The following is a 22147-nucleotide window of genomic DNA, read 5'->3' on the forward strand; positions in this document are numbered from 1 at the left end:
TACTTCCTTTGGTCTCATCACAGGCTGTGTAGCGAAAGGACTGGTCTGAATCCCTCAGTGTTCCTTTGCATGGGGCAGATGAGAGTCTTCCTCCATCATTTGGTGGTTCCCATTTGCAGAAGGTGACACCTGTGTAAGATGTGCAGGGGAGGGGAGTGAGAGCAGGCCACCAGATCTCAGGGCTCTGTGAGGACCACGGGTTGGACCTTAATACACCTTGCTTTAATTAAAACTAGTGCAACGTTGCTTAGATGTAGACTTTTTAAATTTTTTTAACCCTTCTGGCATTTTAACAATGCCCATGATACGTGTGCATTTTAAATAATTTAAACTGATGAGTTATCTGTCACAGGTGAGGGCTGTAGGTGCCTCATCTACAACCCTTCCCCTACTTCCTGTTTGGAAACTGCAAATAGTCACTTCTATTTTTATAGAAACCCTTTGGAGCTTTTCACTAATATATGCAGAGGTGGGAAAGAATGGCTGGATTAAAAAATAGTGAAATGAAAGGCTGGGAAATGTCACTTCATTTCCACATGAGTGCGTCCTGCCTGTCCCTTTGAAGCAGAACTCACCTGCTGCAGTTTTGCCCCCAGGGACCATTTGGCAATGTCTGGAGACATTTTTGATTGGCACACCTGGGGAGGGGCTTCCTGGCATCCAGTGGGTGGAGCCCAGGGCTGCTGCTCCACCACCTGTGGTGCACAGGACACCCCACAACAAAGAACCACCCAGCTCAATCTCATTAGTGCCCAAGGGGAGACACCCTGCCTGGGCGAAGGCCACAGACCACCTCCCATTTGGAGCCATTTTTTGTTGTTTTAGGTTTGAACAGTTGTTTCCTGCCTTTCTCTTTCCTGTCTCTTTCTTACCACATCTAACCCTTCCTTCTGCTGTTGGCTTTGGATGACACCTGTCAGTCCTCAGCCACCACCCTGTCCCCACCAGTTCCCCTGGTCCCTGCTCAGAGTTCTGGGCATGCCAGTGCTTCCTACCTCCATTCACCTGCAGGTGGGCGTCTAGCTCAAGTGCTCACGCCCACTGCCCTGCGGGGTTGAGGATCCTGCTTGGCCTCAGATGAACTCCTCTGCGGTAGAGGTCGACCCTGCTGAGTGTCAGCATCGTGTGTGTTCGTCTGTCATCCAAGAGTCTGGGGAAGGCTGCTCAGAGGAGCCCTGTGTTGGCAGGACACTGAGCTGGGCTCAAGCCCCCTTCTCTGCCCTTCCCACCCACAAGGACTCCCAGCTCCGAGCCCCTCCTGGGTGGGTCCACAGATGCCTTCTGACTGGAAGGAGACTGAGGAAACCCTTTCTTCTAAGGTCAAGCCAAATTCAGTTTGGATAAGTAGCCCCTACCCTCCTCCCTCATTAATGTCTAAACTGTGACCTTGCTGTCCTTGAGGTGACATTGAGGAGCCTCAGGTGCTATTGAAAAGACATGGAGGACAGGTGATGCCTGTCGGGTTACTTCACACACGGCTGACATCTCCATGGCCCTGCTGGCAGGGACTGCATCTGTGGCTGGTCTTGGGGAGCAGCCTGGGGAGGAGGACCTCCTGTGGGTTTTCTTTGCTGGGTTAGGAGGCCCCTGCCCTGTCCTTCCTCAGTTGGCAGGACAGAGTCAAGTCCTCATCTCTTACACAATTCCACTTATAACCTTCAGCTTACCAAATGAGAAAATTGGGGTCCCTCAGGAGTTCAGCACAGGGATGTGTGGCACAGGGCGTGTGTGGCAGAGGGATCAGTCCCTCGAAGCTGAGACCATAACTCCTCCAGCCTTAATGATCTGACTTGAGCCTCATGTTGAAAGGTAAAATGTATAAAAGCTCTGGCAAAACGCAAGTGTCTTTCCGTTTATTTCTTCAATGTCTGTCAGTCATCTGGTTACCAGAAAATAGCCTTTAAGGACCCCTCTGAGAAGCCTTTGTTGGCCTTGGAGTGGGCATGCTGAGGCCTGGGCATGCTTGGTGGTTGGCTGGTTTCCTTTGCCCACAGCCGAGGTTCTGCTAAGAGGCTGTAAATGTGATTACTAGCTGTCAAGTGGTGTCATTTGGAAAGTGAGCTTGTGACGCTCGCTCGCTCGCTCGCTCGCAGAAGCCGACTGCCAGAGGTTCCCTTGAAGTCAGCCTTGGAAGCCCTCCTGATGATTTCCGGATCCTGTTGTCATCAAGGGGGTTTAATTCATGGCTGCTAGAATGGCCCAGGACAGAGTGGTGGAGGGTGGCCAAAGATCTACGAACCTGGGACCTGGAGAGGAAGGGGCCTAGGGGCTGTCAGCCCTCTGCGGTCCGTCCTGCCCTCTAGGTCAGCAGGTCCCTGCCTCCTGGCTGCTGTGTGGTTTGGGTGTAGCAGTGAGCTCCGCTACATGACATTTTTTTTTTTTATGTCAAAATGGTAATATGCTGTATGGCATAGAAAAATCAAGAAATGTTGGTCTAGTGGAGTCCAAGAGCTGTAGGAAAATAAAGCCAGATGCCACTCAGATATGGACAGCATGAAGATTTTCTTTCTTTTAGAGAAGGCAGGTCTGGCTTTGTGAAAGGGGATTTAGATTTCAGAGTGACAGGCTCTGGAGCCCGTGTCCTCTATGCAACGGGAGAGCCCATGTCTCCAGGGCAGCGGGGAGAGGCAGTTCTCTGCCACCAGGCTTTTCTGCCCAGATGGCCAGACCTGACCTGGACTCCTTGAGGATGGGGAAATTGGTGCTTGTTCCTGGGGGTAGTGCAGAAGGCTGTGGAGCACACTGGAGGAGGAGGCTCTTGGAAGATTTGGTGCTGTCTAAGGTGGCGCCAATGGATTCTTCTACTCTGCAGCCTGCATTCTACTACAGCAGACCACAAAACCTGGGGTGGATTCCAGACAAAGGCACAGATTGGGTAACACCCACAGTCAGCATTTGAACTTTTAAGGAATGCTATTTTTTTATTTACTTGTTTATTTTACTTTGGGCTCTGCAGATGCCTCAGATAACAAGCAACAGGTTAATTGTGGACCAGCTACTTTCCTATTAAAGCTCAGCTCCAAATTTGAAATTTGCCAGAGTCTTGGATAGTGAGGCGGGGTCCCAGCCAAGTTGGGAACTCGGGTTCTGGTCCCACCACTGCCCCCGGAAGTGCTCCCTCCCGCCAGCATGGAGCTTCAGTTTCTCAGCTCACAATCCCGTGGCCTTTATGTCCGCACACCTGCAGCTGTGAAGTTTGGGACTTTTGCTGAATCTTAGTGGTGGTGGTTCATTAGCATGCAGGGCACTGCAGCCATCTCTGGGTTGTCACTCACGTTTTTATCTCTCTTCATGGCAAAATCATTTAGCAGTAGTATTCTCTTGCAAGTTTATGAAATCTTTGAGGACAGAGACCCTGCCTTGTCATCGTGAAGCACTGCAGTAATAGTATATATTTAATGAATAAAAGAGCCAGCAGAGAAACAAATGAGTGAAAATCTGATAAGAATATCTCCTGTTCTTATCAAGGCATCATTTACTGTTTGTTGTTTAGTGTCAAGTTTGGTAATATTCATATATAGTTGTTTTGCTTTTTGTTGTTACCAAAGGAGAATGCTAATACGTACTTAGACCAAAGAAATTAACAGTAGCTCAGGCATGGCACAGGCAGTGTGACCCCCAGACCTTAGGTCTACCCTCACTAGTGAGCTGTGCAGTCTTGGGGGAATGTACCCTCTCTCTCTGAGCTTCTGCATCCCCCTAGCCCAGTGGCTCTAGAAATGTTCTGAGAGGTGCTTCCTGCTTGGCTACCACTCCAGAAGTTGGTGGTTCTTGGGTCTCATCAAAGGTCAGATGGATCTACCCTCAGGACCTCACCATTCATTGAAGACATGCCAGCACCACTTCCAGAGCCCCGGAGTTCAAGTGTAAGGTGCAGCAAGCCACAGCCCTGTGAAGGTGGAAATCATGTGGAAGCTAGAGGCCACTGATGGTGGTCAGATGCATTTCCAGGGTCCTCTAAGAAAATAAAAGGAATCATCTAGCATCTGATTTATTTCATCAAACTTGAAAATTTCACTGAGGCAAACATCCAGGTTTCTTAGACCTTCAGAAAAGACCTTACATGATTTATTCTTATGTCACTTCCAGTGTCATGAACACGGTAGATGTCACAAAATGTTACAAGGTTAAAGTGGGGGAAGGAGGGCAGTCCCCTACTGTGCCTGTGGTCCAGAGCCCCCAAGCAGTGCTTGGCCTCCCTGTCCCTATCTTACCTAGGGCCTTCCCAGCCTAGGGCAGACCAGGTAGGCCTCCTGGCTGGATTAGCATTCATTGTGTTTTTCTTCTGGGACTTTTAAACACAAACTCTGACACAGTACATCTGTGAACACAGAGAACTGACCTGTTGATCAGCTACGTAAGAATACTGTGCCTTGTCAAGTGATTCAAGACCATTAGCAGTTGGAGCCAAGGGGGAGAATTTGATGGAAGGGAAATTCAACTTTAAATATCCATGGTGACTCAGAATGCCTGGCCCTAGTGTCCTTCCCAGATTGGTGCTCCCCAGAGTGCTCAAGATTTTGATGCTGTTTTCTTCACCTCCATGTTAACATGGAAGATCCGAGAGGACTAGTAAGCGGGTAAGCCAGGTTTGCCCTCCTGCATGCCCACAGCTTTCTCTTGCCTGTTGGCATGGATAGCAAGTATTTGGCTGTAAGGAACCTTCCCCCACACATTGGGATTTAAAATGCCCCTAAAAATTACTTAGGAGACAAACTGTGGTACTCCTCCCAGAGGCCAGTGGCCCAGTACCCAGGGGAGCTGCTGTCTTCTCTTTGTTCTTGTCTTCCTGGGAGCCTACCTGTACCAGGGTCACAAGTACCAAAGATACTTCTAAAGAAGTTTGAGGGCTGGGGTTCAGTGGTAGAGCCCAGCACTCATGGAGCACTGGGTTCGATCCTCAGCACCACATAAAAATAAAATAGGGGTATTGTGTCCACTTACAGCTAAAAAAAATACATATTTTAAAACAAGTCGTTTGAGTTGCATCTTTTTCAGAGCTGCGTGGTTGGTTATGAGAGATGCCTCCGACAAACCGGCAGCAGGTGGGAGATCAACCTTATTTTGGTTTTGCAGACCAGGCCCTAGAGCACGGGTAGATTTAGTTAGGGTTCACGCCTGCGTGCAGGCTGCTGCCCTAGAGGATCCGGTCTGCACAGCCTTGATCCACCCCGGCGCTTGGCCCTGGCCGCCCGCCGCGCTCGCCGCCGCCGCCGCGCTCCCGGGACTCTGCCGGCCGGGCTGAGCGCGCGGCCCGCGGTCTCTGCACGTCGGCCCCCGCCCGTCCGCCCCGCCCCGGCGCGCATTTCCATTTTAAACCGCCGCCAGCCCGCCCGCCCCTCGACCGCGGCCAGCGCAGCTGCCCGCGTCCGGAGCCCAGCGAGTGGCGGAGGCTGCGGAGTCCCCGAACTGTGCACGAAAGGCCCGGAGATGCGCACGGGTCCCGCGCTGTAGACAATGAAGCCGCGGGCGCCGCCGCCCGCCCTGGGCCCTGCGCGCCGCGACCGCACCTGCTGGCGAGACCATCCCTGCGCCTGACCGCCCGCCGCTCCGCCCCATCCGGCCCCCGGCGGCCCATGGCTCGGCGACCCGGACCCGGACCCTAGCACTTGGGCCGCGCGGCGCACGGGCTAACGGGCACCAGGGGCGCCGTCCCCGCGGCCTGAGCGCGGCCCTCGCTGCGAGTGGGGGGCGTGGGCCCCAGTCTCGTCTGGCCACTCTCCCCGCCTTAGTCGGCGACTGCCTCGACTGCGCGTCCAGCCGGGCGGACGCGCTGGATGCGGCGGGGTTCAGGCGGGTGGCGCGGCGGCAGCGGCCCCGGGAGACATGTACCTGCTGGACGGCAGCGGCGAGCACGCGTCGCCGCCCGCGGACGCGATGCCGCGCGGGACGCCCCCCAGGAAGACTGTCTACCGCATCTCGGTGACCATGGTCAGAAAGGAGCAGCTCCCGGAGCCGGGCTCCGGTGGCCCCGGCCCGCGTCTGGCACCGCGACCCCGGCCCGCGCGTTCCCCGGACGCACCCGGGCGGCTCGTGGAAGAGGCCGAGGAGGCTGCGGGCACTGAGGACCTGGAGGGGCTCCAGTCGCGCGCCTGGGACTTCCGTACCTTCCGCACCCGCAGCACTGGGCAGCTGGAGCTCGGGAGGCTCCGGCCATGCTCAAGCGGCCCCGAGTCTGCGGCCCTGGCGGGCAGTCCCCAGGCCGTGGAGGGGTCCGGCTCTCCAGAGCCCTGCAGCCCCGATATGGAGGGGCCCCGGGCCGCGCCCCTGCGGCGTAGTCTCAGCTTCAGGGACTGGAGCGGGTCTGAGGCACCTCGGAGCCCGGCCCTGAGCAGCGGGAGGCGCCACAGCAGCTCCGGAAGCCTCGCATGGCCGCTGGGCGACGAGGCCGAGGCTGGCCTTGAGGCCGCCCTGGAACCCGCCGCCGCTGCACAGCCAGCCTCGGAGAAACGCAATACCCTGGATGTTGGCGAGGTGCTCAGCAAGAACGATGCGCTCTCCGACCTGGAGCGCTGGGAGCGCAGTAAGAGCAAGAACCGCACGCTGGACAACAGCGACCTGCAGCGGCTGGAGCGCGCGCGGGCCGCGGCTGCGGGGCCCGGAGCAGCCTCTGAGCACCGACTACTGCGTTTCTTCAGTGGCATCTTCGCGCGTCGAGACGGCGGCCCTGGCAGCGGGCCCTCCCCTCGAAGCGGTGCCTCGCGATCGCGTGGCTACTTCAGCAGCCTGCGGCGAGCCCCAGCGGATGCACACTCTTCCAGTGCAGAGAGCATCGATGGCTCCCCGCGTAGAGGTGGGCAGCCTGGCCGGTGGGCTCCAGGGAAGTGGGGAGTGGCGGTGAGCAGCTTAGGGATCTGCTGGCTCAGGTCACAGACCAGTGAGCGCCTGTACCCTGTATGAACTCTGTGCTGTTTCCCCAAGGGTACTGAGGCAGTCTGGTTGTTGCTGACTGCCCCTGCTCCTGGCTTTGTGTAGTAGCTCTTTTGAGGTCTATCACTTCAGCCATGGTGAACTTGACCGGGGAAAGCTCACCTGGGCTGCCTCTCCTGCAGGTGCTGGCTCAGCCATTAGCAGGCTCCCGAACACCATGCAGACTGTGCTGCTTGAGGGGCTGCTTGAGGGAACCAGACTTGGCCTTGGTAACTGCCCAGGTGCAACTGCCTGGCCAAGGGAAGCCAGCCTTCCTCTTGGTGTATTCCACACTGCTCCCTCCCAAGGGCAGTCTGCCTGTTGGTTCTGCCGCCAGTGACTGCTGGGGTGTGGCCTTGGCTGATTTGCCTGCCTCCACTAGCAGAACTCTTGATAAAGACAGAGCTGGGTGGGAGGTGGAGAGAAGGGATTTAAAATGCCCCTCTCCACAGCTTTTCTGCCAAGTGTGTTCTCAAGGGAAAGCAAGTCTGGAGCAGAATTCTTTTTTCTAGTAATGTGTGCGAGGCAACCAGCAGGAAAGCCGCAGCTCTACAGTCCATGCTGAACCCTAACCCCCTGCTCTCTCACCTGCGGGGAGGGGTTGGAGGCAGACAGGAGAATATTCTCCTGCAGGAATTAGTTAATCTGCTAGCGTTATAGTGACCAGAAGCCTGCAGAAATTGCACAACACTGACCCAATCTCAGCATCCTCTGAAGGGCAAAGGCTGGGTACAGTGTGGGGTTAGATTGTTGTCCTAGGGTGCGAGATAAAGTATACCTGTAACCACAGGTGTGTTGCCATGCATCTTGCTACCAGGAAATCCTTAATCATTCCTGCACCCTGATTACCAAGCTCTGCTGCCAGCCCAGGTGAAGGTGGTCAAAGCCATGAAGGGTGGCTGTTGGTTAGCTGATTTCAGCTGCTGCCTAGCCAGCCCTGGAGAGAGTTGCTCCTGAGTGTGCAGGTATACAGGTTAGCTCCAAGATGCAAGGTAAGTGAACCATAGCACAGGAGTCACTAGCCTAGCGGAAGCGTTGAAAGGTAAACTGAAGGCAAAATGGCCGTGTTTTAAAATGCTGCCGATGGTCCTCAAGTGTAGAGATGTTCAAAACCAGGTGGATAAATGTGTAGTTGTGTTTATATCCCCGGGTTTATTTTATGAGCAAGGAAACGACAGGAAGTTACCTGTTGCCAGGCTTGGCTGTTTGGTTTGTTGTGTTTCTTGTTTTAACGTGCCTTGGGACACAGTGTTTGACTCTGACTATTAGTCCATTTCACCCTGAATGCTCTTAAAATGTTAGAGAAAGGCATGGTTGTGAAAGGCTTGGTTTGCTTGGAGTTGATATTGCCATCATTTGTGTTCAGAGGAGGTTCAAATCTGAAGGTCCTGTTTCTCCCTCTAATACCAGGTTTGTGTCTTTGTTCTTGTGGACTTCGTAGAAAATAGTAATTAGCTGCTTGGGTTCCAGAGAAGTACCCATCTCTGTGTGTGAGAGGGAGAGAAAGCGATGCACAGCCATGATTCTAGAAGGAACAAGCTTCATCATGGTACCTGTTGATACAAGTTAAAAGCATTTGAGGTTTTGGTGTTGCCTTTTCTGGAACAAATGGGTTGATAGTAGATTTGCAGTAGTAAAGGTGTGAAGTGTATTGGAATTTGTTGCCTAGGGCAGTATAACTTAACAGTAGTAATAATTACAGTAATGCTCAGTTGCTCCCTTATGCTCAGTCTTTTTCTGGATGGAATCATGTTGGTCTGGAGGTCTAACAACACTACTAGCATTGTGGGTTTTGCAGAAAAACTGAATTTTTAAATGAGCTAGGTGACAGTGCACACATTAATTCTAGGGCCTTGCTTCTAACTTCAGAAGTTCTAGGCAGTTTTTTTAAAGCTGCAGCTGGGTAAAATCTTTGCTTTGGGTGACCACATCTGAAGCCTTAGTAGCCCAAGGTTTTGGTGCGGCTGCCACTACTGTGCCTGCTACAGGTGAACTTTGTAGAACCTGTAGCTTTCAGGGTTTCTTGTTTTATTAGACTTCTTCAGTTTTTATGTGTTCTTTTCCTGTGACATAAATTATTCACGATTTAGGTGTTGTTTAATGAAGTTTGGAATTTAGGAGAAAGTTCCACCCTGAGTTCATGTCCAGATGCTGTGGAGCCCATACTCAGTTTCCTTGTACACATTGCTGAGGGCAGGTTTACAGAGCCCTGACCAAACCCTCCAGCCAAGTGGGTTTGCAGAACTCAGCAATTTGGGCTGTTAGGAAGGTGAAGTGGTGCATGTTGTAGAACACCACTTGTGAGGTGGGACAGCTCCCTCAAGTCACACACTGTCATTTTGTAGCAAAGCCCGAGACTGATCACACTCAGTGGAATAAACAGTGATTAAAAATAGCCTCATGTCAGCTCAAGTCTGCTTTGCCACACAGACTTTGCCAAGTATTTATGAACAAAAGTTCCATTCTTGGGCGTTTTTGGTTTCAGAATTACATCTACTGATGACCTGAAACATGATAGGCATCTTGAGGTGCATGTCTTTAAATCTTGACCATAATGTTAAAATTTGGGGTTCACAAAAACCTAAAGAAAATTAGAGGTGTCGTCACCTAGTGTTAGAATCTTTCTTTAAGGGAAAAAAAAAGCTGTACAATTTTTGCATTGGTCAGAAGAAAATTAATTTTATAAGACTGCAATTATTACATTAAGTGGCTTATTTGGTTTCTTAAAAGTAAACGCTGTCAGTCTTGGATAAGGTGTTCCTACTAGTATAGCAAAGCAAGGTGGTTAGTCTTGTTTTACAACATGCGCGGATTCTCGTGTATGCCACCTTTGGTTTTCCCTTAACTGAGGGCATTTAGGAGGACAGGATTGAAACGTCTGCTCTTGTACGAGGGTTCCTGTGTGCTTTCTGACCCTGCTGGGGCTCCTCTGTGAGGCCACCGCTGTTCTTCCCCAGACATGGAACATTGGCTCCTAGAGAGGCTCCTTTGCAAGGCTCACAGCGACTGGCACACCAGCAGGCATTTCAGGGCTCGGTATCACACCCAGGACAGTGTTGTTACCTGATGCACATGTACTAGGGCAGAGTCTATTGGCACAGTATGATTTAATACAGGGAACAACCAAGCAGTAAGTGATTAATGACATTGTAGGCTGCCACTCCAGCCCATCTTCTTTGCATCTCAAAAGAAGCTGTTTGAGCTGGCCTGCCAACACTCCCTGGAACCAGCTGCCCGCCCAGAGTAGCCTTTAGGGTGTTCTTTTGCTATCTGGGAGGATTGATTACAGCAATAAAGTGATTTCATTCAAAGCTGTGGCTAAGGTTAGCTTTTTAAATTAGTAATTTACAACTGACTTTTGACACCTTATTTTATCAGTGGCTTCATTAATTTCTGATCCCCTTGATTTGTGTCACTCAGGAACTGTAAGGTGAGAGACTTAAAACAAACTCTTTAATGGAGAAAAGAAGGAAGCAACAATTAAATGTCATAAAATCACGATATAGCTTGAAACATTGTTTTAAACCTGATCCCATGTGTTTGGGGTGAAACTATGTAACTCAGAACTTTTTCATTTGAAACATTTTGAACTGATTATACACTCAGTCTTTATTATTAAAGCTGAGTATTCCTAGATAGAGTTCACTTGCTTTTGATAAATGCCTCCAGACGGCCGTGTCAGATCTATTGTGTGTGATAAGTCTGGGATTGCCCCTCTGGAGATGGAGCAGCTGACATGGGGTGCAGGGAAGAGCACCTTGAAGGTCCTCAAGGACCCCCATCCTTTTTAAATATATAATTTTAGTTGTCAATGGACTTTTATTTTATTTATTTATATGTGGTGCTGAGAATTGAACCCATTGCTCACACATGCTAGACAAGTGCTCTGCCACTGAGCCACAACCCCAGCCCCCTCAGCCCCTTTGGGCAACTACTTGGTGCTCAGACTATGTTTATTCCAGCTAGAGCCAAGTTTCAGACATCCTGGGCTGGTGTATCCTACTACCAAAGGAATTTTCAGAAAGTGCATCTGCTGTAGAGATTCTGCTTTTAACACAGGTCCTCGCAGCAAACTGCTGGGTCATATGTTTGACAAACACCCTTTGTTAGGAAGCGCTGGCTGTGGTGTTTTAAGTCATCCCTGTCTCTGTATTGACAGGCACTTGCTGAGCTTTCCTTGTGTATGGTGTGTTCTTTAGGCGGCAGGCACTAGAGTCGACTACAGCACAGTTCCTGTTGCCGGAGGTCAGTGGCCTACTGGGGGAGATGGAGGAGTTCCCACGAATCCCAACCCCACGGGGTGCTGCAGGGAAGCCGGGGCTGTTTCTCTGCACAGCATCTCTGTATCAGAGCCCGCTTCCAGACTTCCTTTCCGTGCCAGTTGAGTAGAGGACCCTGCAGGGCATGGAGCGTATGTCCTTGAGGACTGCAGAGTTGGGAGCACGTTGGTGGGAGGGATTGAAGAGAGAAGATGGGTCGTGTGTCCTTGAGTTAGTGCAGGCCCCAGACAGGTAAGGTGAGCTAGACCTTGCAGGATCAGTGCCAGCTTACCGGGTAGAGAGGACTCTCCAGCAGCAAGGGGGCTGGCACTTCTGTAGTTGACTCCTAAGCTCTCGGTCCAGTTCTCATATCTATGACTAATGCCAACACTACGCATACAAAAGGACGTCACTGTTTGTACACTCTCTTTTAAGAAAAACATTTGTATTTTTGGCCTAAGGTTTTGTTTTCTGGTAGGAATTCTGTAGGCCCTCCTTCCCACCCACCCACTCAGTCTGGGATTCTAACCGAGGGCCTTGCGCTGTTACTTTTTTCTGCAATGATTTGGAATAATGATGTTAATTTAAAACGATGTTAGTATAGAATAATGAGAAAAAACAAAAGGGGTGTGGGAGGAGTTTATTAGTTGAAGGCCGTTCCATCATTGGGGTAGGCAGAGAGAGTTCCGCTGTGGTGATTTTGCCAGGTGGTTAAAAACAGAAATGGTATTAAGGTCAACAGATTATTGAAAAGAGGGGAGATTATTGTTTTTTTATTGTTTTGAGAGACAAGCCATCTGCCCAGGCACTGTCGCTGGGCTGCTGATCTTTGTGGGTGATGGCTCCTCACTCTGCCGGCTGCAGCAAGCACTCGCCTTGATCAGCTCTGTCTTCAACAGAAGCCTGTCTTGAGACTTGACTGTAGATGCTCCTAGCATTAAAAACAAAAAACACTGGTGCACATCTGCTCACTTGACTGGTTTTAGTTCAAGGATGGGTCTTGGCCCTCTGTCTTCTTGTAATCTCTTCTTGTTTTCATTTTCCCAGCTGTTTTCCAGCCATGACATTGCTAACAGACCTAAATGCACAGCACACAGGTCACTTCCTTGGCCCAGGGGGCAAGGGCACCCTGGGCACCTGGGGAAGCCTCGTGAAAGGACCCTCTTGGGTTCTCCTTTTCTAACATGTGAAGGTAATTTTAGTGGAGGGGAAACAGGGTCCTTCCCAACTCTGTGCTTAGCTGGGAATGGTGAAGAAGTGTTGAATCTGTTTCTGGTGTGACGCTGGGTGCAGGATCTTACGTGATGTAGCATGCTCCTCCCTGGTCAGCATGTGAGAAGGCTCCCTCTGTTCCATGGACTGATTGCTGGTGGGCTCAGTGAGCTGCAAGTGCCCTTGAGTGGATGTCCATTTGTTTGGGATGATTGTCAAAGGCGACCTGTGTTTGCTCTTGCCCTCTGTGCCTGTCATTGCAAGGGCTTCTTTGAGTGGGTCTGCTGACTGCCAGACACTTGAGAATTGACTCTGAACAATGCCACCAGCCTTTCTGGTACAGCCCTGCTCTCTAGCTCTCAGAGTAGTCACCCAGATGCACTTCTGTGGACAACCGTGGCAGAGGTTTATTCATCTAGTTTTGCCTTTGTATTCCAAAAAAAAAAAAAAAAAAAAGGTAGCTTGCTCTCTCCTACGCCCCTGTCTTGCCTCCTTAGGAATGGATGGTTGCTCACCATGCTCTTGGCCCCAGGCACTGCTGGCTTTTCTGTCCGGGTGCCACGCAGCTCATCCATAACTCCAAGAGGCTCCAGCATCCAGTTCTTCTGGCTCCCAAACCAAGACTCCAACCTTCTGAGAGAGCTTGCTCTCTCTGGAATTCAGGAGTCGAGGCCAGTCCTGCTTTCCCACCCTGGTTTGTGGAAGCCTGGAAGCCTCGTTCATCTCGGGCTCTAGGACTTGTTATTTGGGGAGGTGGAGAAGTCCGCGCAGTATTTAAGCAGCAGACATAAAGACAGGGTAGTCGGCACAGATCAGTGGAACCAGAGGGAGGGAGATTTGCCTCGGAACCCGGAGCCACTTCAGAAATATAGCATCCCACCTTGGACCAGGCCATCCACAGAGGCCCTGCCTGCCACAGGGGGCTCCACGCACAGGCTCCACGCCAGGTGCATGGGGAGGGTCTCCAGGTCAGTTGTCTGGGGTCACAGTTGATGGTCCCAGAATTCTCCCAGATGCCGATGCCGTTTGCCCCTGGCCCCTCTGAGGTAGAGGCTTGCTCAAAGGAAGGAAGGAAGGAAGGAAGGAAGGAAGGGAGGAGGGAGGGAAGGGAGGGAGGGAGGGAGGGAGGGAAGGAGGGAAGGAGGGAGGGAGGAAGGAAGGAGGGAGGGAAGGGAGGGAGGGAGGGAGGGAAGGAGGGAAGGAGGGAGGGAGGGAAGGAAGGGAGGGAGGGAGGAAGGGAGGAAGGAGGGAGGGAAGGGAGGGAGGGAGGAAGGAGGGAAGGAGGGAGGGAGGGAAGGAAGGGAGGGAGGGAGGAAGGGAGGAAGGAGGGAGGGAAGGGAGGGAGGGAGGAAGGAGGGAGGAAGGGAGGGAAGGAAGGAAGGAAGGAGGGAAGGAAGGGAGGGAGGAAGGAGGGAGGAAGGGAGGGAAGGAGGGAAGGAAGGAAGGAAGGAGGGAAGGAAGGGAGGGAGGAAGGAGGGAGGGAGGGAGGAAGGGAGGGAGGGAGGAAGGAAGGAAGGAAGGAAGGAGGGAGGGAGGAAGGAAGGAAGGAAGGAAGGAAGGGAGGAGGGAGGGAGGGAGGAAGGAAGGAAGGAAGGAGGGAGGGAGGGAGGGAGGGAGGAAGGAAGGAAGGAAGGAGGGAGGGAGGGAAGGGAGGGAGGAAGGGAGGGAGGGAGGAAGGGAGGAGGGAAGGAAGGGAGGGAGGAAGGAGGGAGGGAGGAAGGAAGAAGGGAGGGAGGGAGGAAGGGAGGGAAGGAGTTTCTCCTGCTTGCCCTGCTCCCACCCTCCTCCCCTGCCTCTGGCTGCTGTGGGGTGCTCCTGGCTCATCTGAGAGTCTTGCTACCGGCCAGGAGGCACTCCACGGGACGCCTGCCCTGTCCTCCTTGCTGGCTCCCCTGCAGCTACTCCTGCCTCAGTGCTTCGGGCCTTCTAGGTGCAGGTTTGGCCCCCAGGCCCCTCAGGTCCTCTGCACCCAGGTGGTGGGCGATGGCTGCATGCCTCTCCCCCATTCTCCCTCAGCATTGTCCTCTGGCTGCTTGCTCTGGTGCCTGGACTCACAGCCAGCCTGGGCCTTGAGGGGAGCTGTGCAGGCAGGAAGGAAGCTTGGGTCCTCTCTTATGGAGGGCAATTTAGATCACCCTGGGGAGGGCCAGCATGGGGTCGAGGAGTGGTTGTGTGGTCTTGGCTTCTAGGCTCTGGGTAGCAAGGCAATGCTGGCAAGCCCCATGCCACTCGGAGCAGCCCTCTATGCTCCAGGGTTTGGTGGGTCTTGGCTACTGCACCCAGGAGGTGTCATGAAGGCAAACAAGAGGAGGTGACAGCGCATCCCAAACTGTAGGCCAGCAGGGCGGCTGTGCCTATGATATGTTTTGCCAGGGTCTTAAAGGCAGGAACTCCTGAGACGAGGGCACAGTTGATTTCTGGTTACCTGGAGTGTACCCTTGCCCAGGTGGAGTTCCTGCGTCCTATAACTCCAGGTGTAAGCTCACCTTCTCTTTCGTTTCCACTGCTTTCCGGGTATTTCTCATGACCTTCAGTTTAACCACTTCTTTTAAAACTATTGACCGTTTTCCCTTAAGATTATAAGCAGGGAGAACAGAGCCTCTTCCCCGCCCCTTGGCTTAGTTCCCCCTTAACTGGAGGAGAACTGGTGCTGTAACTCTGCAGCAGAAGGATCCCTTCACTCCTGGTACAAGCCAAGAGTGTGTTGGTTGCAGAAAGCTGGTCTGAGAGCTGCATCTTCACTTGCTTTCCCTGGCCTGCTGTGTTCTCCTCTTGTGGGAACAGACAGACGGACAGACAGATGGATGGATAGCAAGCAGAGACTAGTTTCCCTTCAGATCTTATTTAATATGCATTACATGTAATATTTACACATTACATGTATCTGTGAAGTGCGGAGATGATAAAATAAGTATTTTTTAACACTTAATTTCTGTTAAAATTTTTGGAAATGTGTGGGTGACCTCTGAGGTCGGTGGAGAGCTCAGAGTTGGCAGGCGCATGTGCTCAGGCATTAGAGCCCACCTGGCTGCTGCTTCCAGAAGATGGCCTTTCTTCTAGGCATCTTTCTTCAAGCCCTCTCTGCCTGGATTTACTCTTGGCTGGATAGAAAGAATCATGGCCCAGACACCTCTTCCTCATGTTCATGATGCTGGGAGGGAGCCCGGGCCTGGTGCCTGCTAGGCCACCGCGTCACACTGAGCTGCACCCCAGCCCCGCCTGTCAGTTCCTAAATGTAACCAGGGCACTGGCTTCTCCGAGGCTCCCTTGGAGAGCCCGGCGGTGACTCCCGCACTGGAGGAACCATCTGTTTTGCAGCAGCTTGCCGCACGCTCATTCGTGGGCTCCGAGCAGTGCCTTAGAAATGAGGGCAGCGTGCTGGTTTCCTGGGGCACGAGGCAGTGCGCACATCTTCTCTGAAGTGTGCAGAAGAGGCTGCTGCCTTTCCTCTGAAAGCAGCTGCCCTTTGCCAATGGCTTCTGCTGGCTCCTCCGAACCCGATGGCTTGTGGGTCACTTCTTCATGGCGGAGGCGTTTAGAGCTGAAGCATTGGGACTGCTGTGGTTTAGATGTGAGGTCATGAGGCAATTCAAGATGGTTGAGAGGCGAAACGATCAGGTTATGGGAGCCTTAACCCAACCAGTGCATTGACACCCTGCCCTCTGTCCCGATGCTCTGCCTCACCTCAGGCTCACAGCAGTGAACCCCCCGTCTGTGGACTGAGACCTCTGGAACCATAAGCCCCAAATAAAGTTTTCTCCCCCGTGACAGGGACCTTCTAACGGTCATGTAGAGAGCATCCTAGGATGCCGGGAGCCTTTGGATGGAGTCTTGCACTGTCTCATGGAGAAGCAGCTCGGTGCGTTTTCTGTTTCCTTCTGGTTTGTGGTGGCCTTCAGAAGGGCCTGCAGTGCTCTCCTGTACCTGACCAGGGAGAAGGCAGCTGTGGGGAGTGCCTCACTGCCTCCCCTTTAAACAAGGTGTTTGAATCTAGGCAGCTGAAGGCCATGAGCGTTTTATTTTCATTTGGAAAAAAAAGAACCATCAAGCCCTGTTGTGAGCACCATTTGATCTTTCATCGTAAATATTATTTAGCTCAGATCTATTTTTAGACATTTGTAAGGATGGATGATCTGGTTTAACAGAAGCTTCCAAGTGGTAGCTGACATGGGCAGAGCCCCCTGCCGGGCCAGGTGCCAGACAGGGGAAGGAGGAGGCGTGTCCAGGGTGAGCAGAAGGTCAGATGGGCGTTCTGGTCCACCCTCTGGCTGAGTGAAGTGGTGGAATCTGTGCAGTTCATCTTCATGGCTCAGGAAGGCACAGCTTGTATATTGCAAATTCTTTGCTTCTCAGTGTCGGATTCCAAGATCCCCTGTCATCATAGCACGGGGACATCGTCCTCTTGCAGCTCAGCCCAGTTATGGGCATGAACTGGGTCACAACCTCCGTCCTAAGATGCTTCAGTTCTCCCCCCACCGTGTCTCCATGCTCTGCCCCCTCAATCCTGTTTAATCTGTGGCTTTATGACAAGTGAGCTTGCTCCTTGGACATGCAGGTTTAAGATCAATGGGAGGAGGCCTCAGTTTCCTCATGTGTCCATTGAAGAAGGGACAAGTCCTGGCTCCAGAAATGAACATCATACTCAGCAGAACCTAGGTGTTTGCCATCAAATGAATTCACCTTCTTAAGGCAGTTAATTTTCCACACTGCCGGAGACTTTTGTGGCATTTCCTTTTCTTTAAAGACTTAAGCCGGAGATCCATGACCTTTGGGAGGGAATTCAGTGCTTGGGTTGCCAGGTGGGTTGCCAGGTACGCCGCTTTAGCCTTTGCCTTAGTGTTAGCAGTTTCAGCCCCGTGCAGGCCTTCGAAACCTGACTTTTCATTTATCAGGGACATCTGTGAGGGTGACCTTCCAATTTGTGTATATGATGCCTATGGACCCCTGAAAAGGTCATCGTCAACAGCAGTTTAAAAACCTGCCTTAGGTGAGTTTCCAAGCAGACTTATTAGATCCGTCTTGGTTTAATTTGATAAAGCATGGAGATAAAATGTCACATTATAGGAGATGGCTTTTTTTCAGGACCCGTGTCTGTGGGACCTGCTGGCTCTGTGTTTTGTCGGTTTCCACAGTAAACAGGGATGCTGGCTCCATTCAGATCAGACTGAGCTTTACTCACTGGACACGGCAGAGGTCATTCTGATCTGCTCCCTGGTGCCCGGCTGATGTAAGCCGCTGGGCGTCTGTCATGAGAGGAGCTCTCCCGGGGGCCTTTGTTGTGTCTGTTGGAAGGATGCTTCCTGCGCTTTTCATGGTGATCTCTGCTCTGACCTTGGTAATTGGGTCAAGCCTTCCATTGTCTGCTCCTTTTGCTCTGTAGTCTGGCACAGGTGCTCCATGTGCGTCCTGTGTATGTACCAGAGAGTGAAGGAACTTTTCTGTTCCCCCCACTTGCCTTTCACATTGCCAGTCCTTCTGCTTCCAACACACTTCTGGAACTTTCTGCCTCTCCCTGCATCCTTAGGATGCGTTGCAGATGCAGGCTGCTTTCAAAAAGTACTGGATCCCAGCGCATCAAACTGTAGGCCCTGATGGAATCCTTGGTCCATGGTGTTAGTTTGTGGAGACTTCACTGTGACCAGTAGGACAAAGGAATAGAACCCACTGTCCATGTCCTTCAGCACAGAGGAGAGAGCTTTGGAGTCCTTGAATGACAGGAGAGTGGAGGGAGCAATGGCAGTGTCAGGCTGGGCCCCTTGCCCACCCCTGTCCAGCACTCTTGCCACCAGACGAGCTGTTGGAGGACTTGAACCCCTGTGCCTGTTCTCAGACTGGTTTGTTGCTGCATCACAATGATACCAGCTGCCATATCTGTTGCAGTGGCCGGGCTGGGCCCCCTTTACAGGTATCACTGTGCTGGTCCTACCAGCAGCCGGGGACGGCTGTCCCATAGATCCGTACGATTAATGGGTCATCTGTAGAGACACTTGTGTGGAGGCACATAGAGATTTATTTCCACACACAGCTTAAGAATTGAGCCCAGGCTGCTCGTAGGCTGGCCACACGCTGCCTCAGTAGGTGGCCCCACCTGGGGTGTGCCTCCTCCCTGGCACCTGTAGACCTGGGAGCTAGAGTAGAGCAGTGGGAAGATGAGTGTGCTACAGGCACACGCCCCCACCGCCGTCACCCTGGCCGAGCTCACAGCCCTTCCTGGGCCCTTAGAACTCCCAGCACAGTATCGAGCACCTTGGCTAATGAGCAGGAATTAGCAGACTGGCGAGTTTTCCAAAGCATTGGAGAGCATAGCATTTTCAGACTAAAAAAAGAGGCAAGCAGGATAGCTGGGTATGGAGAAGAAGCCCGAGGGAGGCAGGCAGCTCTTCAGGCTGAATTCTGTTCTGGGGCAGAGCCCCAACGGCACTGGACACTGCATTTGGAACAATAGACTTAGCTTTTAGTTATGACCAAAGGTAGTGTGGTTGGGCCTTAGCCTCTTGGAGAGGTGGGTGGACAACTTAAACACATGGGCCCCAGCAGTCGTATCCAGGTTAATTTTCAAGGTAGGCGGGGTCTCTAGCAGAGCCACAGTGAGGGAGCTGTGCTTTGGGGTACTGGGTGCTGCTGGGTGCTGAGTGCTCTGGGCGAAGCTCACCCAGGATTTGCCAGCTTCCCAGCAACGGGTGGACTCATGCTTGCTTGGGGTGGGCACGTTGGCTTTGATGTTTCTTTGCTTTTTCACTATCTTTGGGTGTAGTCATCAGGTTTCTTATTTGTGATTTGTTTTTTTCTTGGTCAGTTCATAGTATTGGTTTTGAAAAGTCAAAATCAATGGTTTTATTTTTGGAGTTCTAAATCCAGCCATATAAACACTCCCGGTCTGGCCTGAGGGTTTGGCAGACTCTGGGCTGCTATTTTAGATATGCTGAAAGTCTTCTAGCAAGTTGCTCTCCACTGCTCTTCTTAGGCTGTGAGCTGGGTCGCAGAGTGCTCGGAGCGGGGCGCAGGAGCACGAAGCGTCCCCAGGAACTTTCCTACCCCACCCCAGTTGTGTACTTGCATCCTGGGCAGGGCCCAGGGGAGACTTCTGGCCAGGTGCTTCCTGGGCCTTGGCCTCTCTCTACAGGAGTCACTTTCTGGGTGCTGGGCCTTTCTCCTGTGGGCACCTATAGTTAGGGTAGTGCTTAACGGGACTGTCACATCCAGGGAAAGGCCAGCCCTCTCTCTGGTTGACCAGGGTGGGGTGGCCGCCAGTGTGTGCTTTCAGAGGTGGGTGTTGTTGCACATTAGTGTGTGCACAGCAAGGGCGACACACCTCCAGCTGCTCAAGACCTCACAAGAGATATTCATTGAAGATGTGTCCCCATCCGCCACCCCAGCCTCCGAGGAGGAGCAGTGCTGGCCTCCGTTCCCCTCCCTCTCCTCCCGCCTCTCCACAGGTGTTCTGGGCCTTGATGAACAGATGACCATGGTCTCATGTGCAATGAACACAGCAGAGTCATGTGTGACCAAGGGCTGGACAGTGGATGCTGAAGGAAGACTAAGTGTGTCGCTTGTTGTCCTGGGTTCGTCCCAGGGCAGGAGAGGTCCTTGTGCTCTCGTGTCCTTCTTTCTCTGTCCTGAATGAGGCCTTTATCCTGTTGGCTTCTCCACCCCATGCACCCCTGTCCCCCTGGGAAGAAACGCTGTATAAATGCAAGGCAGAGCTCAGGGTCCCGGTGGGCACAGACCTGAGGTGTATTGTGGAGCTCCTCAGGGCAGCAAGCTCCGCACTGCAGCTGTGTTCCAGTTGCTGGTTACCTGGTGGGACTGCCAGGGGAGGGGCGGCCCAAAATCGTAAAGCTCCTAACAGGACTTTAGCCTGCAAAGAGAATGAGCTCAGGGCCCGCGTGTGCGTGTGGAGTTTCCCTTTGAATATCCACCCAAGAGGCTCTTTGTTTTACGTATGCAAGGCCCAAACTGAGGGGGTTCCCTGGCAGACCCGCAGAGCAGGGGCCCTCCTGTCCCCATCTGCCCAGGTCCTCGTGTGCAGCGCACCCCACCACCCTGGCGTGCTCCTCTGACCTGCCCCCATATCAGAACACACCCTCCTCCCTCCGCCCTGTGGGCGCCTGGCCTCTGCCATGGTGGCCCTTCCGCGGTCCCCTGGGTGCCCCTCCTCCCTGTGTCTGCACCCTTCCGCTCTCCTCCTCCTATCCCTCCGAGACCCAGATCTGCGCTACAGCTTCTCTGTCTTGGAGAGCAGGGGCTCCTTCCACACCAGGCAGCGCGTCCGACTCTCCCGCCTGGCAGAGCCACCAGGCTCCCCGCTGCCCTTTTAACAAAGCCAGACTCTGCTCCAATCCAGGCCCCCATGTCACCCTGCCTGCCCCACAGCTGCCCTCCCGGCCGTCCTTTCCTTCTCACCTCAGCACCCAGCCCTCTGCCTCCCGCTCCTTCCCTAGGCTGCCCCCACCCCAGGCCCAGCTCCTAGCTGTCAGCAGCTCAGAGGGGCCTCCAGCGGCCTCTGCCGCTCACCCTCCTGCACTGACCTGGTTTCCTGCACAGTGCGTCACGTCACTGCCTGGGGTCACCAGGCTCTGGACCAGCGCTGCTCAAAGCTGCAGTGGGCCTTGTGCAGGCTTGTGTTGCTCGTAGGTGTGTCTCTAGTGGGGGCTATGGTGCCTGGCTTCAGAAACAGCCAGGGAATGAAGAGGTCAGTGAGCTGATGGCCCCTGCTGTGGGCCAGGGTGACCATGGAGCAGGCGCGTGGAGTGTCAGGTTCACATGCTACTGGGTTGGGCTTGGGTTGGGCCCCTGGTCCGGGAGGCTTCCTGGTGGGGCTCTGGGGCGCTCTGCAGCGGTCACCCTCGGGGAGGGCTGCCGTGGGATCAGCTCCGTAGGAAGCAGCTGGGGAAGGAGGGCAGCCAGCGGGATGCCTCCTGAGGACTGTCTGGAGCCCCCACCCGTGGGCTAGGTCCCAGCAGGGTACCCCAGCGTCAGGCCACTGGAGGAGTGGGGAGGGACTCGGGAGCTAGGGCGGCTCAGAGTTCTCAGTTGAGGTGGGGGGCAGGGCCTTTACCTGTTGACCTCTTCTGCCCGTCAGGGGTCTTGTTCCCGGGCACCACCAAGCTCTGGCCAAGGGTGGTCTCAGGGAGGGGTCTCAGGCTGGAGTGGAACAGCAGCACCCCTCAGACAGGCTCTGGGGCTTCAGCCCCTTAGGACAGGACAGGCTGATGCCCACCGTGATCTCCCGACGGTGTTGACAGAGTGTTGGCAGTGGCAGTGCTTCCCGTTGAGTAGGACGTGTGGACATTAAGGAGGAGTTAACCGTGAATGGACCTAATAGATCTTGTTCACACAGGAAGTCACGTTTTCCGCAGGTGCACTTGATTCCTCTGGTTTCAGTGCCGCTCCCGTGGGTGGCCCTTAGTCACTAAGGGTCTTTCCAGCTGAAAACGTGGCAGCTTCCGTGTCTGGTAGTTCTAAAGCCTGTCATGGATGGTGTATAAGAAGCGGCAGAAATCTCCGCCTGATTCTGGAAACGGCAGGATCAACTGTCCGTCTGTCCTAAATTCAGAGAAGAGGGTGAGGCCCGAGAGGACCAGGAAGGGAGCTCCTCTTGGGCAGCTGGTGCTTCCCGAGACCACTTGCCCCTCAGTCTTGCTCAGGCCCCTCCCTGAGGCCTAGGGGACACACCTGCTGCCACATCGATTGTGCGTAGACATGGGGTGCTCCTGTCCCCCGGGAAGTTAGGTCTGAGAGAAGGGAGACACATCTCGCCTTGGGGA

The 22147-nt window shown here is 53.3% G+C and overlaps 1 protein-coding gene across 13 annotated transcripts in view; it reads left to right on the top strand.

Moving 5' to 3' along the window:
- Agap1 (ArfGAP with GTPase domain, ankyrin repeat and PH domain 1) overlaps nt 1-22147 on the top strand; it is a 488301-nt gene that overhangs the window by 127212 nt on the left and 338942 nt on the right. For 7 of the 13 annotated variants that reach the window (XM_058577554.1, XM_046439525.1, XM_046439529.1 and 4 more), the window contains exon 1: nt 5812-6793. The exons of the other annotated variants lie outside the window; for them this stretch is intronic. In XM_058577554.1, coding sequence (XP_058433537.1) covers nt 5827-6793 — 967 coding nt within the window. In that variant the 5' untranslated portion in view covers nt 5812-5826. Of the gene's footprint in view, nt 1-5811; nt 6794-22147 lie in introns of those variants that run through there. 13 annotated transcript variants of the gene reach the window in all.

The sequence above is a fragment of the Marmota monax genome, unplaced genomic scaffold (genome assembly GCF_021218885.2).
Source record: "Marmota monax isolate L192 unplaced genomic scaffold, Marmota_monax_Labrador192_F-V1.1 WCK01_AAM20220418_F8-fsc00041, whole genome shotgun sequence".
Lineage (NCBI taxonomy): Eukaryota > Metazoa > Chordata > Mammalia > Rodentia > Sciuridae > Marmota > Marmota monax.